At 36.2% G+C, this 23575-nt stretch overlaps 2 protein-coding genes across 3 annotated transcripts; one reads left to right on the top strand and one right to left on the bottom strand.

Annotated features, from left to right (window-relative positions):
* The first annotated feature begins 26 nt into the window (after window positions 1-26).
* On the top strand, window positions 27-7637 carry LOC126852777 (RNA-binding protein spenito). Its single transcript, XM_050597927.1, has 2 exons — window positions 27-612; window positions 1278-7637. The coding sequence occupies exons 1-2, from the start codon at window positions 488-490 to the stop codon at window positions 3469-3471; spliced, it is 2319 nt and encodes a 772-aa protein (XP_050453884.1). The 5' UTR covers window positions 27-487; the 3' UTR covers window positions 3472-7637.
* Window positions 7368-23495, bottom strand: LOC126852786 (prohormone-2-like). 2 transcript variants are annotated; one of them, XM_050597946.1, is made up of 15 exons: window positions 23439-23495; window positions 22648-23083; window positions 21856-22264; window positions 20543-20736; window positions 19543-19634; window positions 19058-19330; window positions 17108-17667; window positions 14831-14948; window positions 14621-14716; window positions 14392-14524; window positions 13930-14160; window positions 10494-10601; window positions 10321-10403; window positions 9941-10194; window positions 7368-9797 (listed from the first exon to the last, which is right to left on the bottom strand). In XM_050597946.1, exons 8-15 carry the CDS (start codon window positions 14946-14948, stop codon window positions 9714-9716), a joined length of 1107 nt encoding a protein of 368 aa, XP_050453903.1. In that variant the 5' UTR covers window positions 17108-17667; window positions 19058-19330; window positions 19543-19634; window positions 20543-20736; window positions 21856-22264; window positions 22648-23083; window positions 23439-23495; the 3' UTR covers window positions 7368-9713. The 2 variants fall into 2 exon arrangements, with proteins under 2 accessions (XP_050453903.1, XP_050453904.1); XM_050597947.1 differs by having other exon boundaries at window positions 9941-10182.
* Between the last annotated feature and the right edge of the window lie 80 nt (window positions 23496-23575).

Below are 23575 nucleotides of genomic sequence, written 5' to 3'. Positions count from 1 at the left end.
AATATATCTAATCATATAATCTGTCTAAATCATACATGAGTATTCATGTTAGAAAGTTCCTATGTGGCTTAAAAATCGAGTGATCAAACGTCATCAGATGCATTCAGGAGACGTTAAGCATCATTTTGTCAACACTCGACGTTAATTTGTTGGTTCTAGAAGTAAGAACCAATCACATTCGATAGCTATCCAACAATGTTTTCTGAACGCACCCATCGTGAACAGAAGTGAATACGCGCATGCGTCGACAAACCGTGCCGTGAGCGGCGACGGCGGCGACGACGACAACGACGACGGTGGCCAACAGCGCCATTTTGTTCGCTCGTTTCTGCCCAGTAAGATACAGCGGCGAAGAAAATCCTATTACGAAAAGTACGCAGTACTTCTTGCAAAGCTGCGATCGCCGTCGCCCGCGCCTCTCCTCCTCCCCCGCGTTTCTTTCTTTTTTCTTGTTCCTCATTGAGTTACGGTGTAGCAAGCAGCGTTGATGATTGGGATTCCGCGGGACGATCGACACAAAATCACGGTCAAGATCCGCAACAACATGAAGAGGAGCTCGAGTCGCGATACTCCGCCTCCTCGTGTGAAGCGGAGCCGATCCTCGATGGGACGGTAAGGAAGGTGTATTCCGGGCGTGGGATAGACATATGTTTCCTCGGCGATAACTTCACACGCGTTTCTTCGATAATTTGCGATACGAGTTACACACGCATTCCTTCTTATACGCCTTTATTTTTTTTTCTTCCCTCTCTTCCGTTTCACTCCATGATGAGATCGTTGAACTGTGAATCAATGGTGATATATCGCGTTAGTGACGTGTGATGGTTTTTTTTTCGTTCTTATACTACTGTACTATGATATATACAAATATGTGGTCATGTTTTTTTTTTTTATCATTCCTATTACGATGATATATGTGGTCGTGTGTTATGTATATGTGTATTGTGTATGGAGTAAACCAGATGTTACTACAGTTGGAAAAAATTTATTTATCTGTGTTGATAATTGATATATCGATAAGAGGAATAAAAAGCATGAGTGTCTGTATAATCTTTTTTTTTATGTAAGTCTTGTAAAATTTTATCTAAATTTTTTAGTATTTGTTGTGTTACACAAGGCTATTTGCAATATCTTATATTTTTCGACTTATCAATATTACATTTTAATATTTACAATACAATTCAATCTATTTATTGCTATTGCAGAAATTTAACATAAATTATGCATATTTTAACTCCTACAATGCTATTGAAACTCATATTTTATATGGTTTCTAGATACGAGGATTCCAGTGATGAACGTATCACTCCAGAGAGAATTCGACGGCGAAGCCGAGGCGCCAGAAGTCCTAGTCCGCCTACGCGAGCATCTTCTCACGCGCGCTACGTCGAATCCAGTTCGCATCGCGATGAGTACTTACGCCCACCGCGCGATATGCCACGGGAACGGCCGTATAGCTACAAGGTTCTCTGCGTCAGTTCCATCCATCCCAAGGCCAGCGACGAGATGATCAAAGATACTTTGTACAGGGAATACAAGAAATTTGGCGACTATTCTATTCAAATCTCGCACGAGCCGGATGAACGGGTCGCGTACGTTTGCTTCAGAAGCTCGGAGGACGCCCGAGATGCGAAGCATGCGAAACCTCGTATCATTATATACGATAAAATGGCCATAGTGGAACCGGTGTATGATAGGGCCGATAATTATCGTCGTCCACGATCCATCACACCGCCGGACTACGACAGATACTACGCTCGGTCACCGGGACCTACGGATAGGCATAGACCGATCGACAGATACGAACGCGTGTACGGGCCACCGGTGAATCTGCCTCCGCACCGAGAGATGCGCCGCGAGACTATCCCGCCGCCGCATCATGAGTTCGTTCGGCCTCCGATACATCCTCATGGACCGCCGCATGTTCATCCAGGACCGCCTCATCATTACGGTCCGCCTCGGCACATGATGATACGTCATCCCGGACACGGTTTTGAACGCGTGGAGAATAAGAAAGACAAGTTTCCCAATTATCTGCATCACGTATCTCCCGAGGATGATCCTCTCGCGACTCGAACCCTTTTTGCCGGTAATTTGGAGATTAACATCACGGAGGAGGAATTGCGCCGTATTTTCAGCAAATATGGCATTGTCGATGACATTGATATAAAACGTCCACCTCCAGGTACAGGAAACGCGTACGCCTTTGTGCGCTTCCAGACTTTAGACATGGCGCATCGATGTAAGGTCGAATTGTCGGGGCAGTATATCGGCAAGTTCCAGTGTAAAATTGGCTACGGTAAAGCTACTCCGACAACTCGAATATGGGTAGGCGGTTTAGGACCATGGACCTCCGTGCCGCAATTGGAACGAGAGTTCGATCGGTTTGGTGCGATCAAGAAGATCGACTACATTAAAGGCGACAGCAATGCTTATATACTTTACGATTCCATTGACGCCGCGCAGGCGGCCGTCAAAGAGATGCGCGGTTTTCCGCTCGGCGGACCTGATCGTCGATTGAGAGTGGACTTTGCTGATGTGACACCGGGTTTTGGTTTCAAACCGAGACCGTATCCCGAAGAGAATAGCGATTTCAGGCCTCGTCCAGTCGACTATGAGTCACCATACGATCCATATGGGCCTGAGGGAGAATTTGGCTACGGGCCGAGGGGCTTCCGTGGTGGCAGAGGTAACGCTTCGTGGCACGATCGAAGAGGAAGCACTCGAGGTGGTTACAGAGGTTCTTATCCCGAAGGTTATATGCGCGACGAAGCTGATTGGCCGAGCAGAAGACCACCGCCTGAATTAGAATACGAAACACCTCGCGGACTGCGAAGATCATTATCACGTGAACCAGGAGTAGACAGATCGAGATCGCGTTCGCCGCGCAGGCGACAGATGGACTCGGATTCGGACTCTGAAAACACTCGCAGTGGAATGTTATCGACATCTCGTACGCTGCCGGACGTCGCGCGCAAATCTATCGCTGTTTGGCAAGGCGCATTGATATTGAAGAACTCGCTATTTCCAGCCAAATTCCATCTAACTGACGGTGAGACAGAGATAATCGACTCCCTCATGAAAGATGAAGAGGGTAAACATATGTTACGAATAACACAACGGCTGCGTCTCGATCAGCCGAAATTGGATGATGTATCTAAAAGAATTCAGACGTCGAGTTCGCATGCCATTTTCCTCGGTCTAGCTGGCTCGAGCACCGCGATTACGAATGACGATGCTAATGTGCAGACACGGCCGCTACGCAATCTTGTATCTTATTTAAAACAGAAGGAGGCTGCTGGTGTTATATCACTGTTGAACAAAGACACAGAAGGTACTGGTGTTCTTTACGCCTTCCCACCTTGTGCGTTCTCGACGGAACTTTTAAAACGTACATGCCCTAGTTTAAGCGAGGAGAGTCTTAAGGAGGACCACTTGGTAATTGTAGTGGTTAAGGGGGGTAGCGCCTAAAGAGAAACCTTTAATATCTCGTCTCGTGTGTGTATGTATGATTTTATATGATTGATATCGTAAGTGCAAAGAGTCTTTAAACAGTGTACAGAACATAAAAAAGGAGAATTTGTGTTTTTTGATTGATGTAAGTATTTTGCTTTTTGATGCTTCCACAGATGCTGCCATGGGAGATTTAATCTTATATGATCGTAGATAGGAGAGCTAATAATATTTGATACTTTACTTTACACACGAATGTATATTGCATTGACTTGTCGAAAACATTAACATCTTTATTTCTCAATCAGATGGGTGATGAAATTTTGCGACGTCTGACATTCGATTCGAGTTTACCAGTGGACTAGAATTATATGAAATCTATATCAATTGATAAGTTCTTGTCGAAATTCGTCGACGCAAATCTTTATCACGCGTTATCATGAGATCTCTTCATTCTTGTATAGTTAATTAAGTCCAATGCTAGATGAGTGATACTACATAAAGTGACTCAATTTTTAAATATTATCAAAGAGAATTGATTTTTTGTACAATATAATCTTATATGATTTATATGATAAACTTTTCCAGAAGAATTCCACTACTTTTCCATGAATGTATATTATCAATATTAACTGCTGATATATGCTAAGAGAGATTAGAATACTTATTTTCTATCAAAAAACACAATGTTGGTATTGTTTCCCCATTATTCTATTTAATCTATCAAATAATGGCGATTACCAGCGATAATATTTTTAACAGCAAGATCTTTATTGATTATATTGAATCTTGAATATTAGGAATATTGTAATTCTTATTATATATATCACAAATATGTATGTGATTACTTTGAAATGTAGTATAAGAATTTATTTGTATCATACACATACACGCACACAATATACACACACACACACACACATTACACATACATATATATATAGAGATATATATATATATATATATTAATATAACTATACGTATATATTGATAGTGATATATTGTGCACCGTTCTTTCACATTTGCAGATATGCATATGATTATATTAATATTATTTTAGTTTTTTTAGCAAATGTAAAGTGAATTTCTTTCTAAGACATGTATGTGCACATAAAACAAAACTAAACATGCAATGAATATTTTGTTTATAATGAAAAAAAAATTTTATTATTCTAGACTTTAACAATATTAAGTCTTAAACATATTTTCATCGACAAAGCTGTATGCTTCTGAATTGTACTTTGTTAGAAAAAAGATTATGTAGACAACATTTAAAAAGAGCACAATTTAAATTATGGCAAACACTATTGTATAGCTCTATACTGATGAGAGGACACATATATGTCATAAAAAGAGTATGGTGATTTTCAAAAAACTTTAAAAATGTGAAAGATCTGGTTTAGAGAGTATATTTGATATGGAAAACATGTATAATTAAGCGTTTCGATACTTATTTCTGTAGATTTCTCTTTAGTGTGACATAACATTTAGTAAGTGATTGTGCAGTAAATAATCCGTGATTAGTTACGAGTTTCTCAAGTTTGGACTGTGCCGAAAAGTGCAGACAGTGAGAAAAAGGAGTAAATCCAGGAAGAGACAGAAATCTGTTTACCGTAAAACAAAGTTTACCCTATCTGTGTTTCCATAATGTCAACAAGAGTTTATTCCTTTTTAAGTGAGGACTGATTTTTTTAAAGGACAGTGTTTGGTTGGTGACATCAAAAGAAAGGCGCTATAAACTTGTGTACAGTGAAATGTAAAAAAAAAAAAAAGTGATTGTGTTCCACATTCGAGTATGGGGAGCGCTTTGTGAATACATGTCTGGAATGTATATTTTCATATTCATTCCAGATATGGAAGGAAAAGAAAGATGATTTTCGCCATACTTGATTGTGACTGAAGGTGCAGTGGTTAGTATGCTTAGTGTTTGAACGGAAAAATAGATGCAGTTTATGTAGAGAAAAAAAAATTACAAAATGTGTCAATTTTTCTTAGCACCGTTTTTCTTCACCTTAATCAAAACTCGAAAATTCTCAGGAACTCGATAATGTTACAGTGATATGTATTCTAATGAATGTCGCTATTCGCGAGGAAAGTAAAGATTTAGACAGATTAGGGCAGTTAAAAATATCGGATGTTTGATAAATAAAAAGTTGACGTCGAAACTCTTCAATTAAAATGCATGCATGTGGCCGACAAATTAAGTAGACTGCTTTTGATATTCTCAAGAGTTTTGTACTCGGTATATATAGAATTTGGTTTTTCTTGCTTTTGTTAAGTGAAGTTTATCGTGCAACAATATAGTGCTGTGATATTTTGAGCAACGATTAGAGCAATGACAATCGGGAACAATCGCGAAAATGTAGATTGTAGATTTCAAGTGCTTGTGTTGGCTAAGAATTAATTTCCTTCTCCGTTTGCGAAGGAAGGAAGGAAGGAAGGAAGACTGTCAAGTCATTTATATATATTGTCGGCCATAACGAGAGAAAGAAAAGAGATTGCCACTGTGATATTGGTGAAATTTTTTGTGCTTTGTGGATTTTTAAAGAGAAAGAGAGAGAAGAGCAATTAAAGTCGCGAATTAACTTTCTAAACGCGTTATTCGAAATTTTTATTCAGAATTTTTGTTCAACGAAAAGTAGTTGTGTCGCCTGCAACATATCGAGTACAAAATTGTGCATCTGAAACGTTGATGTAGTATCGCAAAGGGAGAACTGTAAAGAGAAAAAAAAAAAAGAAAAAGAAAACTATAGGGAAAAAAGACAGTGGTTTTGTCTCGGGTAATATAAGATTTTTCAATCTTGTGTGCGGGTAGATCAAAGTGAGTTCTATCAGTGGTAACTCTTGGTTTCATATTGCATCAGTGTTGTGCTGCTTGTGTCCTTTCCCTTCCCCTTCCACGCAGATTTTCCGTCCTTATCCATTCTTGCTCGTGGGTTTGGATAGCGACCGAGTTTCATTGTAACCTCTTTTGTTATCGCTTTGTAAAATTGTAAAATCTGTTTCAGAATCGGCCCAAAGGAACGGAAGACAGATAACGTTCGCGGAGAAACGTCCGATTGCTGTATTAAAATTTGCAAAAATAAATTACACAGACACGGTTATACATGAGATAATTATGCTCATTTTTTTCTTTCGGATCGGCACAAATCTCGAATTTACATCGCAATCTTTAATATATGCCTTAAACATATTCTCTTGCAGTTAAATATATTCATTAATTTTTTACTTTGGCAAAAAAACGGAATTGCAAAACGTTTTTATATATGGCATAACCTATTCTGATCTAATCTATAACCTACATAAGGTATTACACGAACGTTATAACGATTATCGGACGTGCAAACGTAATTATGCATTTAATACAATTTACACAATTGATTCTATACGTTGAATATTGATTTTGATCGATCGAGGTAAAAAGTAGACAATCCAAATAGTTTGACATAACCTATAAACAAAGGTATATATGTGATAATCAAGGGACCAAAAATACGCATTTCCCTTTTTTTTTTATACAAAAAAAGTCTATTCGTTTTAATTACGATTTTTTTTCTATTTAATTTATTTTTTTATTCTTCGAGAAACTTTAATATATATACGTATATATCCACTTTAAGCATAGAAAGTGCAAAAAATATTAAAGCAAGAACATATCAAAGAAACAGCTATATCATCACACAGTTTCTTCACGCATGTTTCGTGCAAAAATTTCAACAAACATTACAAAGTTAAAATTAAATGGAAAATTTAGACATTTTCTTTTAATATCACAAAAAATTTGAAAACTTACTCATGTTCTCGAAAAAAAAAATCTCATAGTGAAGTAATATCAGATAACGTACAAAAGGCACGTGTGTGCCAGAAATATTTTATATTTTTCGGAAAAGATATGTATAAATGTAAACAATGTCTTTACTTTAGACATTTTATTGGATAGTGTATATGTTATTTTTAGTATTCACAATCTTTCATAGATGAAATAAACCATCGTTAAATCTCTGTGATTGAAAAATAATTTAAGCTTATCTTTTCATTAAAAAAAGAAAGATCGCTTTCGTTAAATCTTAATAGTAACAATGTAATATTGGCGTGCATTCTATTATTAATAACGGGAAGAGACGCAGAATGTGTAAATGGGAAATTACACGTGTGGAGAAGAAATTATGCGTATATATGCGGCATGTTCTGTTGCCTTTTCTGCGATACGTAATAAAAATACATACTTTCGGCAAACTTGTTTTGAACATCGATCGTGCGAGATTATTTGTCGAGAAGAGTAAAGCTATAATATATATGATTGGCTGATTCTTTTTTATTTATATAATATATAATTTACCGCTTCCGTCTGTGTAATATTAATTGCACGTAACAAAACCTAAATGTTTCGACGAAACTTATACTTAATCTAAAAATCTAGTTATGCTGAACAATAAAGTACGGAAAGAAATTATGAACGGTTCCTCGTCGTAATTGAATATCTATTATCTTTATAGTGTGCTCTCCAGTCTTACAAGGGCATATTCCAGTCTATTTTTTTTTTTCTTTTTTTTTGAGTATTTTAATTAGCATAGAATTTTAATTAGTCACAAATATATCTAATATTAAAAAGTTGAGAGTAAACAAATCAAACTTTCATAAAAAAAATCGATTCCACATTATTCGGAAAACTCATAAACGAAACATGGGAAACGTTAAAGATACATCCCGCAATTAATCAAAAATCGACGAGGGATAAAAGTAAGTATACTATATATATATACATATATATATTGTTTGTAGTGACGCATTGATGTAACGGATTCAACTATATTAATTAATTACATAGAGATGTTCAGTCTCCTCGGAGTGTTGAATATGGAAGGCCGTGTTTGGTTCGAAGAAAATCTTATAAGAACTCCTTCGGTATATTACGCTCATAAAATTCGAACGTTTCCTGCTGTTCTAGAAATGCAAATATCAATGAGTAGAATAAGACGACGGTTCGCGGTTAGATTAATCAACGTTTAGTTTGCACTTTTCAGTTGACGATGTAAATATAATACAATAATTTTTGACACTCTGCATTTGGCGCAGCCATCAAGAATTTACGAAAAAATTTTAACATTTTATAACGCTTTTTCTTATACTTCCGTCGTATATATATATATGTAGTACTGAAGTAAAATTTATCTCGCGCAGTGTGAAGTTTATTCGGTTTCTAGGTTTCTTCTCCTTTTTATACACATATGTTGAACATTATCTTAAATCTTTAATTTTTCGTCTTCGCTTTCTTCATTTCTCTCATCTTATTCATTCGGATTGCCTAATAGACGAATAAATCTACATCTAGTCTCATGCTAACTCATGAATGCGTATGCGCGAAAGTATATCGCTTCATATACACATATATGTATATATGTATATATGTATATATATATATATATATATATATATATATATATATACACATATATACATTTTATCAGTCACAAAGAGTCGTCGAAACCAAGCCTGAGGATAATTTGATTCGATACTACGATTGTTTAATGATTCAGTCGTAGCGTCTTTACGGGCGCATCGCTCGTATTACACGCAAAAAGAGCTTAATATCGTAACATTACATTAAGCGAATTAGGAGCGACAAGAGCGCGCTGAAGCTTCTTTGATTTTTTTTAACGTTGCGATCAAATTAATTATAAAATTTCAATGAAATTAATGGACTTTTTGAAGTCACGTTTATATAGCACAAGATATTTCAGATTGAGTCACGAATGACTCTGATATGTTTTGCATACCGTTTCTTAAAATTTGTACTAAACAAATTTTGTTGCTGCAAAATTTCCATCATGAGATTAAAAAGATACTGAGATAGATCTTAGATACGAATTTGTCACCTCTTGCATCTATTTCGAAGTATTTCGATAAGAGAGAATCCAAAAAGGAAAGATTTGTTCTTTACAGATCGACGTCTCTCGGTTCTTCAGCGCGGCTCTTGCGACTCGAGAAGCCTCTCTCTCTCTCTCTCTATTTCTCTGAGCACCGTGTTTCTTAGAACGAGAAAATCTGCCATTGCATCTTCTTCTTTTTCTTCTTGCGAGAAAATGGGAGAATAGTTGAAGAGGAAAGACAGCGAGGGCCGTTCATCAAAAAGAGCGCTAGCTCCCTCTCCTCCCTCCAAAAACATCAACTGCTGATTTTTCTTTTTTCGATAGAATTTTTGTTTGAGAAATTTCCCGCTTCCTTCCGCATCTCTAGACAACTTCCACATCGTGGATTATTTAATAGACAACGCGACGAGGATATTGATAACTTCGCGGTTGGGAATTTAATTGCAACTGAGCCGTGGAGTACGGATCGTAACTCTGAAAATTAAGAAAAAAAGAAATATTCTTTATATATATATATATGTTTTGCATATATAATTTATCATTTTTTAATTGCTTAAATTTTCTGTAATGATTAATTATCTTTTAAAGACTCTAATTATCAAAAGACTCTAACTCACCTGCATTCGCTTTTTAGATACTATGAACCTCTTCTCATGAGGATAATAGGCACGCTGAGGATAAACGAAATCGTACTGCGAATTGCCATATTGAGGATTGCCATATTGACTAGTGCCTTCATACTGTTGATCCAATTGGTCGTAATAGCCGGGCGGATGGGTTCGGACTATTCCGATATCGGAGGGTGATAACGTGTCGTAGTGCCGAGAGGGATACATTGGCGCATCTAACCACGGAAGAGCTAAAAGGAAATCTTGGTAAAAATAGGAAACACGTTTAGTGAAGAAATTATTACATCATACTTTTTATATATCATTTTTATTTGGATATAGATATGTTGCCGTTTTAATACGAGATAAAAAAAGTTGTCAAAACTAACCGTTTCTAGCGCCTTCCTCGTCAAGAAAACCATTGTCATCTATCATATTCTCGTATTCTTCTTTAGCATAGTTGCGCCAGTTTCTGTTCATGGAATAAAAATGGGATTAATATAAAGTGCGTGTATATTTATAGAAAGTAGTGTTAAAAAAGAATGCATGCTCATCTCATTACCCGTTACGTCGTTCATTCTCCCACAGTGACAGAAGGGTCAATACGTCGTCAGGATCAATGTCCAAGGGTAGTTCCCGTTTGAATCGCGGTTCTTGATAGAATGGGACGCTGAAAATTTAAATAAAATAAATGTTTCTGTATATTGTTGGCATAATATCCCAGCAAATATTCCAAGAATTTAAAAATAGAAATCTAAAAATAATTTCCTGATATTACAAATATGTAATCTGATAGTTAAAAGTTTAAAATCTTAATAACCGAACAACTTTTGCTTGCAGATATTGTATATCGTGATTATATTAAACATATTAAGGAGAAACGATGATTTAATCAAGAACAATTACAAAAATTGTCATCCTTATTCTGCAATATTTGTACGCTCATATCAATGTCTCGCAATCTCGTTTCGAAATTGCTTCATGGATTCATTATTCCTGCTCTGTCCGTGCGACGTATATATTTCAAGATTGATCGATGCTTATCCGTGACGCAAAGCGACTGACGACGATCGCCGACTATTCATCCCTATATGTCAAACGCAATATTGTTCTTCGACATGAACGGCGTTTTATCTAGCCGTCGCGAACTATCCTTTGTGAACGCGATAGATGCATTCTTGTATCCGACACAATGGCGAGTACGCGAACAATAACGCCTTGATCGCGCGGGTCACGAGTGACAACAATTGTCGCCTCCTGTCGATTGACGCACCCCGTCGTCTGATAATTATATCATACTCCGCATCTGCAGCGGAGTAGAATGATCGATACGCCTGGCAGGGTCTAACGCTATCAGCTGATTGGTTGGCCATGGGCCAAAAGCTCGTAGAATATTTTCATTCATCTCTTCAGTGTTTATCAACACGTAGTAAGGGCTCGTATCTTTATCACCGTCAAGACTCCGGCTGATTACACGCTTGGTCTCACTACTGCGACGGACATACCATCTGTGCGCACACGTTGTATATGTGTGCGGCCTTATCTTGGAATTTTTATCACAAGTGATAAAGAATTATGCAATAGTTAATCTTGCATTTCGTGAAAAAGCTGCTTTCAATATAAAATTATATTTAAAAAATATGAAAGAAATATGATAAAAATTTTCCAAATATGTTAAAAGAAGACGAGGCTTTTTATCTTTTTAATATATTTATAGTTATTAGAACTGTTTATAACTTTTCTAATCTATTAATTTAATCTTTATTATATCCAATGTTATCTCTATTGAAATTTGTTCTTTCGACAAAACATTTTCATATAAATCCTCGAACGAGAACAAGGCCATTTAATGCATCGGCGGATTACTACATCATTAGAGAAAGAAAAAAAGATCGGCGGAAAGCTCATGTCTGCAGCCGGAAGTATCGTCGATAAACTTGTGGAGCTCGCTTGTCAGCTGATTGGTTGGAGATACGCCAAACAATCAAGCTCTGACCTACTTTCGTCTTCCCGGCTCCATTCAGCTTTTCGTGGGCCCACTCCCGCAGATACTCCACCACCACCACCATCACCTGCGTCACACATATCGAGCGATTCGTGCACTGCACCAAATTCTTCTCCGTATATGCGATTGTGTGTGTACATCCGTGTGCGCGCATACGTATATCGCCTAAATCTCTATCCGTGCTTATATTTTGCTGCATGCTAGAATTATCTCCCTTTGTGAATGGTTCAAGAATCAAGAATGCGCATCATTAATTCGCGAGAACAATAGCCTTTATAATAAATCTTTAAGCAGAACGGATTTTTATTTTAATGCTGAAATCTTTGATTTTTTCATTCTAGATGTAATTTTTCGAATTTTCACTTTGAAGTAGATTATTTTCATTAGCTAAAATCAGGAACTGTGAAGAGCACTTCACGAATTAATTGAATATCGCGATTTTTATGTTCAAATTTATTTCTTCGGAAAATCTTAATAGGAGAGATTTTTAATCGGTAATATATTCGGAAATAATATGATACAAAATATGACACAAAGATTATTAACTGTAAACGAGATTTATACGCAGTATCAGAAAGATAAGGACGTGAAATTTATCACGATTTTTGAACGCTGAGTGCAACATGCGTTTTCTGACAATATATTCAAAGTACTTTTAACAACACCCGAGTGCTTCTATTATTATGGTCTAAGGATAATGCGTTATATAATCGCGTTGAGTATAATGGAAACGGTGTGCGCGCGATTATTGTTATAAGAATTTCATCGAGGAAAAATTAATCGTCCCCGGCGAAGCGACCTGTGACATTTACGATGGTCAGACCGTGTGCATTCTTGTACATTCTTCGTGTAAAAATAACAGTGGCGACGGCTAAGTTTAAAGCGATAATTATGTCCGCTCGATGAAAGTCTCGTGTGTGTTTAATTTTAAACATGCCGGTCTAAGTAATTCCGTGCAAAACGCGCACGCTCGCTCGCTTTTACGACTTCGATATCAAGCGTTCGTGTTCACGCGATTTCCTGAAATTAGATTCGCCACTCGATAAATCCGCATTGCACTTTCCGGGAAAGCGTATTTTTATCTTGCGACCACGCACGATAATTCGACCAAACATAACGTCACGTTGTTATCAAGCGTCGTAAAAGCATGTTAAGGATGTAATAATCGAGATTAATGTAATAATCGTCGATTAATTCGTATCTTCTAATTGTATCGGGCGTCGTTCCTCGGGTAATGAATACTGATGTATATCGATCGATTCATGGAGATCATATGGAAGCGTAAAATGCGCAAGAAGATTTGATCATATTTTCGAAGGGCACCAGTCGAACGTACGCTACTGATACATTCTCCGATGACGACAGCTTCTCTCTGCAAGTGGTTCGATATGACTTCGGTCGTCAAGTCGACCGCCGCCGTCCCTACGCCAGGGGGCAACGCCCTCACGAGCCCTCTCATCCCCCATTCAGAAGAAATGCCGGAGGAAAAGAGGGATGCTTGGTGGGCGGAAAGGATAGAAAGGGCGCGCATGGTGATGCATAACCGCCGTCGTCGCCGCCGTCGAGTCGATCCATTCTTTACGCGGGGAGTCCCTGCTGTTCTAAATTCAACTGCACGCTCAACTCCGCGATATTAATGACGTTCGGAAATTTATTGCAATTTAAAATTCTAAAAGAACAAAAAAATCGCATAATTTTGTAAAATTTATTTGGCATCCATTCCCGATTTCATCATATTTCTGATGACAATTTAATATGTTAATTATTTTAAAATTAATCGTCTCGCGCTCATATCATTCGCTAAACAAATAATTTCTTGCTTCCGTCAAATAAAAATGCGAACAATAAGTGAGATGATTATAAAACTCGTATTTTGTGTCTCTTTCGAGAGGATTTCATTACCTACTGCATTTTAATAGCAGTTGTTCCCGGAGGTATCGATCATGTCCGTTATCGATTTCGGAATTAGGAGAAGTAGGACGCGGCCACTTACCTCCTCTTAACTTGAGCCTGCACCGGTTGCTGGGTGGTAGATACGAGTCGTCTCGATTTGGATTCATACGAGTTGGTCGGAGGCAACGTCGAGATACTTGGCTGTGCTGTTGCAGTGGACTTTTCCGATCTCTTGCGCCGATCCTCGCCCGTGTAGTATCGAGAATACGGCGGCACATCCCACACGCGCGGTCCATCCTCCTCGACCTCGTTCATGAGGACTTTACCGTAACTGAAACACATGTATTATATTCGATCAAAAATTTAGAGAGGGAGAGAGAGATAATATACAAAATAATAATAAAATAGTTATTAGATAAGATGATTTTCAAAAAAGAAATTAATATAATTTAAACTATTAAAATAAAAAAAAAAAATTATTTTGTTTATCAACTTACGTTTAGAAATCGTGATGTGACTCGATATATTTAAAATTGGTTTTACAAAAGAATTAGAAACTTACTCGTAATTCTTGTCGTACGGCGAATATGTCTCATGCTCGTACATAGAATTGCTAGACGATTTGGACTGGGATGGCTTTTCGTCCTCGGCGATAGCCGCTTTTAAACCTCCCAATCCGGAGGAAGCAAGAGTTCCTAAGCACGCGTAAAAATGCAAATGTTTCAGAATGGTATCGTACAATATATTTATCTCGGATTATGGCAGCGTTTTATTTATAGCAATGCACTCACGTTTTTCCGCATTCGACGTGAAAGATTCACTGGCGGCAGCGTTGGCCTGTCGATTTTGCTGATTGCCAAACATTAGCATCTCCTGTGTTCGTTTTGCTAAAAGTGACATAGCGCAATATTGAGGAGAAATGGAAAATATTGAAATTGAGAGATTCGAATGGTTTCTAGTACAAATTTAATGTGAAATGCAAAAATTTCCTCGGATCTTACATTTTGGTTTCATGGCCTGATCCGCTTTTTTCACATCCTCAATCAAACTCGTGGGCAAGCACATGCCTATCGAGACTAGCGAGAATAGCAACAGCAACCACGCCCAGTTGTACGTCATCTGCGACAGAGTTTGCGGAATTTTTATCAACGATAATGCGTTGACGCGTTATTTTAAGAATTAAAATCTTGCGATATTTTCTTCTTTCTCTTTTCTTATTAAAATTTCGTGTTATAGGAATATTGATAACGCTAGAGAGGTCATCTCGTATGAATGAAGAACAAATGTCATGTAATGCGAAATGCCAAAAGTCTATTTCTATGGTGCGTAAAAGATTGAATGAGGGCAATAAGGGCGCTCGATAAGAGCTTGCTTATGTGTTTGCAATTATATAAAAATATTACGTCGTGTAGGGGAGGGGGTGTTCTATAATCGATAAAGCGATACAATTTCTTCAAGTATGACGCCACTACTTTATCTGACGACTTCATAATCGACGCGGTTTACTCTCTTCGACTATGACGTTACCATATGACGTATAAGCACAAGAGTTTGCAGCTGGTACGTCACATGTGTGTAACTTGATCAAGTGCTTTTTATCGAACTTGGTTTTATCGTGTGTCAATGCGATCCTACGTATAAAAGAATTTTCCACAAGATATTAATAAATATTCTAAAACATCAACTTTAAAAATAATCTTTAATCGATATTTTTGAAACTTTATTGAATTATACGCAAGGAATTTGGAGAATTTAAATTTGTCATGCAGCGATATCAAATTTATTTATTAGAGAAGTTATTAGATATCAGAGAGACTCCAATTGCAATAATTCCGCATGTTGAGCGATCGAGTTGTATGTTTTAATTGCTCTCAATTGATCTCTCATTAATGAATTACAAAGACTTAGTAAGTTAACACGCGTAATTACGTGAACTCTAACAGTGATGCTGGAAATGGCTGGGAGGGAAGTAGCAAGTGGCAAATAACGAAATGTCAGAGTTCAAAATTGCGTACAGAAATACATGATGTGTACATTTACGCGACTGCGTATTTACAGTACTCTGTGCGATATGTTCGCTTATTACATCTCGCGCAGATTCATGTAACAAATTTGGTTTGGGTTACGCAATACAAAATATAGGAAGTTTAATCAAATTTTCAGTTATAAAAAAATATATAAAACTAGAAAAATTCATGTTATACCTCTGACATTTTAGAGATTTCGCAGTAAACTTTTGTAATATAAATGTCATTTATAATTTATGTTCATGTATATTCATATTATAAAACATACGATTAAAATTACACTCATCAAATATTTAAAAAATATTAAAATATTTTTCTCTTAAATTTTTAACATTTAGATTAAAATGAAATGTTTATATATATAAAACATTCAAAAAAATTATTGTCAGAATTAACCGCTTTTACGATAATTTCATTATGTTAAAATGTCGCATTAAACGATCAATAGATTAAACGCTTGGGAATTACGCTCTCAATATTGATATTTGTCCGAAATAAATGGTAAAGTTTGATAATTAAAGCGACCTATATAGTAACGTCAAACCGGATATAGTAGACCTAGAAATCGTACACTTGTTGCGTCTACAAATACTATAGTCATTTATCAGTATACGAGCGTATACGAGCTTATATGGCTAGGCGAGTCGCTTAATTAAAAATGCATTTCATTGAATAGGAATTTCATTGACAAGTCTGCGTGCGATAAATGCCTTCTTCTCTCTCCATTTTAATCGCCTTATTAATGTTAATTAGTTTTAACTATAACAAGAATGGATGAAAAACATTATTATTTCAAAGAGATACAGGTAAAAGCATAAAGTCACATTTAATCCCGAGAAAAACAAGTTCTTTTAAGTCTGTCATAATATTAAATTGAAAGGAAGTAATGTCGTTGTTATTTTTTTCGTTTTACTTTTTTTTTAATAAAACACACTAAAGTCACCTATTGAGAATACAACATTACTTTCCTTTCAACTAAATACTTAATACATAATAATATACATAAAATGTTAAGAATATTCAAAATTTAATAATATTTAACAAAATAAAATTTTTTATTAATAGTCGCGCAACTACCTGTTTGAATGCGCTAAGGGCAATCAACCGCGCACAAGCGGATAGTGAATGCGTTTATAATTACATCGTGTATATCGCTCAAATTTCAGAATTCTAATTTTATTTCCGGATGAGTAGTCGAAATCGAGAATAAAAAAAATCATACACACGAAAAAATCACAAAATTTCATTTACCTTGCGAGATTTGGCGAACGCTGATTTACCCTTCACGTTCGTTTTCTCCTTCGTCTTGAATGGTCCTTCACTGATCCTTCGGCTGTTACCAAGCTGGAGAACAGGCACGTCCTAGTGGATCCGCCGGCTCGGGGTGGAATGAATGTCGGGGCTCGGCAGGACGAGTAGAAAAGCGGGTACGGTCGATCAACCAACCCCCACCGTGGTGAACGAGCATTCCCCATCTCTCGACTCGCGGTGGTGAGCACCCTACGACGACGCTGTTGGCTGCGCGCGCGTTGCCGTTTCCTCGCACACGACATCGAGATATATGTGTACGTATAGATCCGTGTGAGTGCGCACACACGGTCTTGTCGTGATATAAGAGAGACGTCTGCCCACGCGATGACCCAACTGCGTCTTCCCGACAGATCCCGGTTCTCTACGTGGCCTCGTAAGGATCGTTTGCGTGGGGATTATGTTGTTATTTTGCTGTCGAAAGCCTGTCAGCCGATGTTATCCAAAGTGCGAAGTTTGCGGTTGCTGTCATCGGTTTAATAGTTATAACATGAAGGTGAAATCTGCATCAATCAAATATAAGGAAGATTTTATAAATCTTTAAAAAATTTAAATTTAATTGAAATCTTTTCATATCAAGATATTGTCATAGTTTTTGTAATATTAATGAATTCTGTGCGCAAAGAATGTGCGATTTTTTATAAGGCAATATAAATTGCTCTGTTATAATTTAATATTTCTGTAACCTTAGCGGTATTTGTCTCTGACGAAAGGGCATAGGTCCGTTTACGCTTCTCTGTCAGCCTTTGAATGAAACTCAACACGGCCATTTAACAAATACGATTCTCTTCTTGAAGAAATGCAGCCTTGATTTTAGCACAGAATTGAGAAGAAATCGTATGCAATTATTTATATATCCCATAGAGCTATTTTTTTGCGGGCCTCCTTTTTTATTTATAATTTTTTGTATAAATTTATAAAGATAAATTTTTCCTATAAAAATTAAAAAGAACTGTTAAAGAGAAAAAGCCAACGTTATATTATAGTTAGTGTATGAAACGTAGAGCAGAAGCCCGGAAACTCTCGGAAGAATTAATAGAAAGTTAAAGCATCACATATCGTGGACATAGCAACCTTACTGCGTCACGTATTAACTATGATGACGTTCTATCTAACGATCTACTTGTCTTTAATTTTAATGCGACTGTTACGCAAACGTCACAGGAGTAGTTTTCTTTGACATTTGAAACAGTGACGTGCAAGTCGCAAGATTCTATGTCTCTGATAATAATACATATACTTAGAGGAAGAGTAGAGACATATATATTTTCAGCTGGGACATTATCTATCTTCTCAATCTATCTACATTTATCAAACATTTACTTTCATATCATGTTATATTCGAGTAAATTTAGAAAAAAGAGAAAAAAATAAGCACATTATTAAGCGCCATTAAAAAGACATTATAATAGTGAAAAAAATAAAGTGTGCAATAGTGGAGCAAATAAAAATTCAATAGAAAATCAAGATGCAAAATAAAAACAATATTTCTATATCTATTTTAGATTTTCTTCAACTTAAAGGATATGATATGAAATTATGTATAATCTATCAATTTCTTATTTCATCTGCTCTGTTTGATGTTTGTTTTTGTTACTTATTATATTCTATATGTTTTAACATGTGTGTGTAATTATCATCTTAATCTGTCAAAGTCTAATCAATAAATTTCTATCTAGAGAGAAAATCGTATATAATTTATACAAAAAAATACAATTATATAGGTGTAATATATAAGTATAATATATAAGAAAGTTTAAGATTTTATTTTTTCTTCTCAATTTCTTAATCTGAAGATACTTTAAATTTATCTAAATACATGTATCAAGATTTGTGTAAATTATATTCATAGCGTTAAAATTTATTATATCTTATAAAATATAGAATGCTCACAGGTTTAGGGTAATCTCCAACGATAATCTCGCGCTGAAGTCAGCACAGCCTAGTGCTGTACATTACGCTGCGAGGGAGAAGAGAGATTCTCTCTGGCTCCCGTTCTGTATTCATCCCCAATCACCTATCTTCAGCCCCCGCAACAGGCCGCACGCCCACGCGAGGACGTTACGCGCCCACGCGCACGATTTCTCTTTCCTCCCATCTTCCTCGATAGATACTGAGAATGGCGACAGGGGGCATATTTTCTTTCCGCACCATCAGATCGACATCCTTCATATTAAAGTTTCACAACAATAGCTTAATAACAGTTATTACAAATGCGAAAATAATGAGAATGACAAATATTTTCGGTAATATTATTACAAGTTTTTGTTTTATATTTTTTTTATAAAGTTAAGAACTTATAACGCGCGGAATAGTAGAATATGATTCGCCTTTTCCTCATTGAAAAGAAGAGTCTGGAAATCTTTCTTTTTACTTACTTGGACTCAATATATGCAAAATATCCTTTCTGAACGATTTTGACGAAACTGCTTATTATTTTTGCAAAGAATCGGTACGTGACCATAGGAATCTATTTAATAAAAGAAATGTCTCTTAATAAAAGCGACTCTTGGAATACATCTAAAGCTCCCGGGAGTGACGTTGTTACACTTAAAGTAATATCACGTCCGATAACATCAACGGATGAACACTCGTGTAACTGTGAAGGAACTCTTAACTCGGGTGAAACGAAAAATGACAGGCTATAAACGTAGATTATTTTTGCTTATGTTGTATAAATAGTATTTTCCTTGCAATAATATTTATTTTAATGATACACGCGTTGTATACGCACTTTATGCGCGATTTTGATTTTAATAACTAAATTCGTTCGCTTAAAATTCATTTTGAATTATCTACAAATTCGCGACAATATAATTCAAAACAGTGAAAAGTCAAAACAGTATTCTATTTATAATGTTATGTGACATATTTTCTGCGTATATATTTCGGTTCTTCAAATAAATTTTTTTTATTAATTTTATAAATAGAACGATAAAGCAAAAGAACTTTTATATTCATCAGTATTTATCAAACGGCAAAGCAATATCGAAGAACTAAATCGAGTGTAGAAGCTGAATGCCAAATCGATCAGACGCCCTCGCGGATATCTCGTTAAAATTAAAATTGCCGCCGGATTCGCAAGCCCATCGATCGAATCATCGACGTAAATGACAGGCACGATGAATACAAATCGCTAGTGATTATTTTCATCCATATCTCCGGTATGAGAATACACGATCATGTCCTTTCCTCGAGCAATGACGATCGGAAAAAAATCTTTCCCGGGCTCGACTCTCGTGATATAACAAGGAAGTAGTCGCGCCGTTTCATTGGGTCGGCCCTATTTTTGCGAGGCGAGTCGTCGCTCTCTACTTCGCCACCTCAGGCTGCAACGCCTCTCCCGGTACATCCGCCCTCGCAACGTAATTGACCTACTTTCGTTAGCATCGTCGTTATCACAAGCCGCTGCAACACGCTTGCGCCAATTGGCATTGCGCGGATACATAATACGAGGTGGACAAGTGTAGCCGGCACTTCCGGCAAATTACAGGAGTTCGCGCCGAACGTTTCATGTCAGTCAGTGGAAAAACAGAGACACATATTTATTCCGATCCTTTCCCTCCCTCGATCTGTAATCAAACGCAAAAACATTATCTTAGAGACGAATGGAAAAATTTACATTCCTTAGTTTTCTGGAAAATGTTTCCAGTTTTCCTTTAAACACTAAAGCCACAAAGTGTTATTTCCACAAATGTAAGATGATTTGAATAATTGAACAATTCTAGTTAATAAATGAATTCTGCTTTTACGAATAAAAATTGAAAAACTTGACGTGAAAAGGGTTGACCCAAATGCTAATAATAAGAATCTCATTGAAAACTTTCCAAACAATCTTTTTAATTAAATTCTAGATAACGAACAGTTAAGTACATTTGTTATTACTAGAAAATTTAATTAAATTTGTGCTAACTATCAAGACGATTCTCTCTTAATATTTTCTGTACTTTTCTTCAAAAGTAATTAAATTTGCTGCTACAAAGAAACACGATTCTAATATTTTTTTTTTACGTTTCTCTTCATTTGCGCTGTATACAGTGTGTATTCTCGCAACAATCTTAATCCGGAAGCATAATGAGCTTTCCTCCTTTCTTTCTCTCCCTCTCGCGTATAAATGATGCGCCTGAAGAATCTTATCGCTACCATTTGCTCGCAATGATTTACGAGCTACGTTACTTTCGCACTCATGTCGACTTGTTTTCTTTCTTCAGGCTAAAAATAGCAACTATTTATTCGTGATACCGTTCATAATTTAAATCGCAAACAAGCTGGTAAAATAGCAAACGTTATTGATGAAAAAAAAAAGATTAAATACAAATTTATCGTAAAAATATCAAAAAGCATTAAAAAAGTACAGTATGCCAGATTGTAGCATCTCTTAAAAAGAAATTATAAAAAATATTGAAAAAAATGCACAATATTCCGGATTTTTTATTTTTGATTTTAATGAAAATATTCTTTCTGTTATTCAATTCTCTGTAGTGCAAATTTTTTTTATACAGAAATTTCTCTCATATTTTCTCTATTACAGCGCTCGTCTCGTCCGGTTTGTACAAGGTCGACTTTTGCACACAGTCAACCAAAGAGTAAGTGATAAAGTTGAACAAATAATAAAAAAAAATAAATAATAAATAGCATGCGATATTGGTCAAGTTTCTGGTTTGTCCATAGAGAAAAAAAAGACAGCCTACAAGTTTTTCGCCTTCGTTGAACTTCGACCAGGCTGGCTGGCCAAATATAATCGCGAGTTTCGTAAAATCGCGTAAGTCTTGATCGAGTATCGGCGTCCCCTTGTAGGCCGGGCTCCCATTGACGTCAGTCTTTGAGCTAGCTGAGTGGCGAATCCCCGTGACACGGCCAGTCAAAGAGAGAGGGATGGTAGTGGGGCGGACGGTCGCGTTCTCTTCACCCCTCTTGACGGGGTGAGAATTCAGTGACGTCATACGACCCGCGTCTCGTGTCCCTTCGAGATCTATTTACTCGCATTATCTACCAGCAGATTAAAGAGCGTTTGTTGTGATGTCGACGGCATGTGTCATAAGCCGGACAACACGTGTATGTTATTTCATGACACTCGATGGAACTCGACCGAACGGAACGCTGAAAGTAAACATCTCCACTATGACTAGAGTTTCGATAAATACACGAAATAAAGTCGAGAGCTAAAGTAATGAATGATGTCTTTTTTTAAATAATAAAATAAAATAATAAATTATTAGAATGATTAAAAACAAGTATCAAAATTAATCTCATAATTCAAATTGTAGGAAGAAAATGTTTTTCCTATTAAAGAAATTTCTAATAATTATGTTGCAAGAAAAATATAAATTTGATATTAATCATTTTACTAAATTTTTGATTGTTATAATAAAATTTACATTTTCTGAATGATCGCGCTTAAAGAATATATATAGAGTTTAGACATATTGAGAAAAAAAATTGATAATAGTATATATGTGTAAGATATATTTATATATATTTACATCTATAGGTATAATCCCGAGGGTGAAATTAGTTGATACATTTGCGAATTAGAAGCGCAATTGAGCGTTTTAATAATCGGCGTTGGGCTCTCGCTGTATACGACCCTGTAACCAACGTGAAATGTAATGAGTTCGTGGAAGAGGGATGGTCCCGAAGGAACGGATCGATGTTCCCGCTGCGTAGTAAAGGATGCCTGTTGATATGAAACAGGAGCGATTTCATTCATGAAAATGGCATAGCGAGAAGCGTTTGCGCTTCGCGGACGCTTCGACGTTATTTCCATGCAAATGCAATTTTTATCAAAACTCTCTTGCCGGAAAGCAAAATTTGCGTGCATATTTCATTTTCAGCATTTGCGTATCGTATTTCCCAAAAGAGATGTATATTTTATTCATATATACATATCGCATCTTTTTATCTCTCTCTTGTTAATGTCTAGAAAAAATTCAGGCACGAAAATCGGCATTGCATCATAATAAAAGGAAATGCATTCATGTAGAAGAAAGATGGAAGATAAAAGAAATCAGCTATATCATTGCTTCATTTCTTTTATCTTGAATACTAAATCGTTAACATACACATTTAATTTATACAACGAGTGTACCTTAATTTTTACACCCTTCTTTTTACGCATAACCGCATACGTATAACCGCGATGAGATATTTATTACCAATTTACAAATTTAATAAAATTAATAAGAATTGTTATTCTTTCACAATGTAAATATCTGTTTACATCTAATGTGTATAATAACATGTAGAATAATAATTTAATATAATTATATCTTACTCTTCACTCGGACGATCCGTGTGCATAAAGAAGGAAAATTCGTTAATCGTACACTAAACGTCCTCTTTCGGCGAACATTGCGACTAAAACAAAAGAAAAAGGTAGTACGTAAACTTACTTTGGTAAATGAATCAACC

The sequence above is a fragment of the Cataglyphis hispanica genome, chromosome 11 (genome assembly GCF_021464435.1).
Source record: "Cataglyphis hispanica isolate Lineage 1 chromosome 11, ULB_Chis1_1.0, whole genome shotgun sequence".
Classification (NCBI taxonomy): Eukaryota; Metazoa; Arthropoda; class Insecta; order Hymenoptera; family Formicidae; genus Cataglyphis; species Cataglyphis hispanica.
This window is presented reverse-complemented; position numbering and strand designations above follow the sequence as displayed.

What these genes read in the sequence shown, in the direction of transcription:
- LOC126852777 (XM_050597927.1), top strand. Translation starts at nt 488, where the DNA reads ATGATTGGGATTCCGCGGGACGATCGACACAAAATCACGGTCAAGATC. An exon ending in AGCCGATCCTCGATGGGACG is followed by an intron (nt 613 to 1,277) that starts GTAAGGAAGGTG and finishes TATGGTTTCTAG; the next exon opens with ATACGAGGATTCCAGTGATG.
- LOC126852786 (XM_050597946.1), bottom strand. Translation starts at nt 14,948, where the DNA reads ATGACGTACAACTGGGCGTGGTTGCTGTTGCTATTCTCGCTAGTCTCG. An exon ending in CCGTACGACAAGAATTACGA is followed by an intron (nt 14,161 to 14,391) that starts GTAAGTTTCTAA and finishes CATGTGTTTCAG; the next exon opens with TTACGGTAAAGTCCTCATGA. An exon ending in CAGGCTCAAGTTAAGAGGAG is followed by an intron (nt 10,602 to 13,929) that starts GTAAGTGGCCGC and finishes TTAAATTTTCAG; the next exon opens with CGTCCCATTCTATCAAGAAC.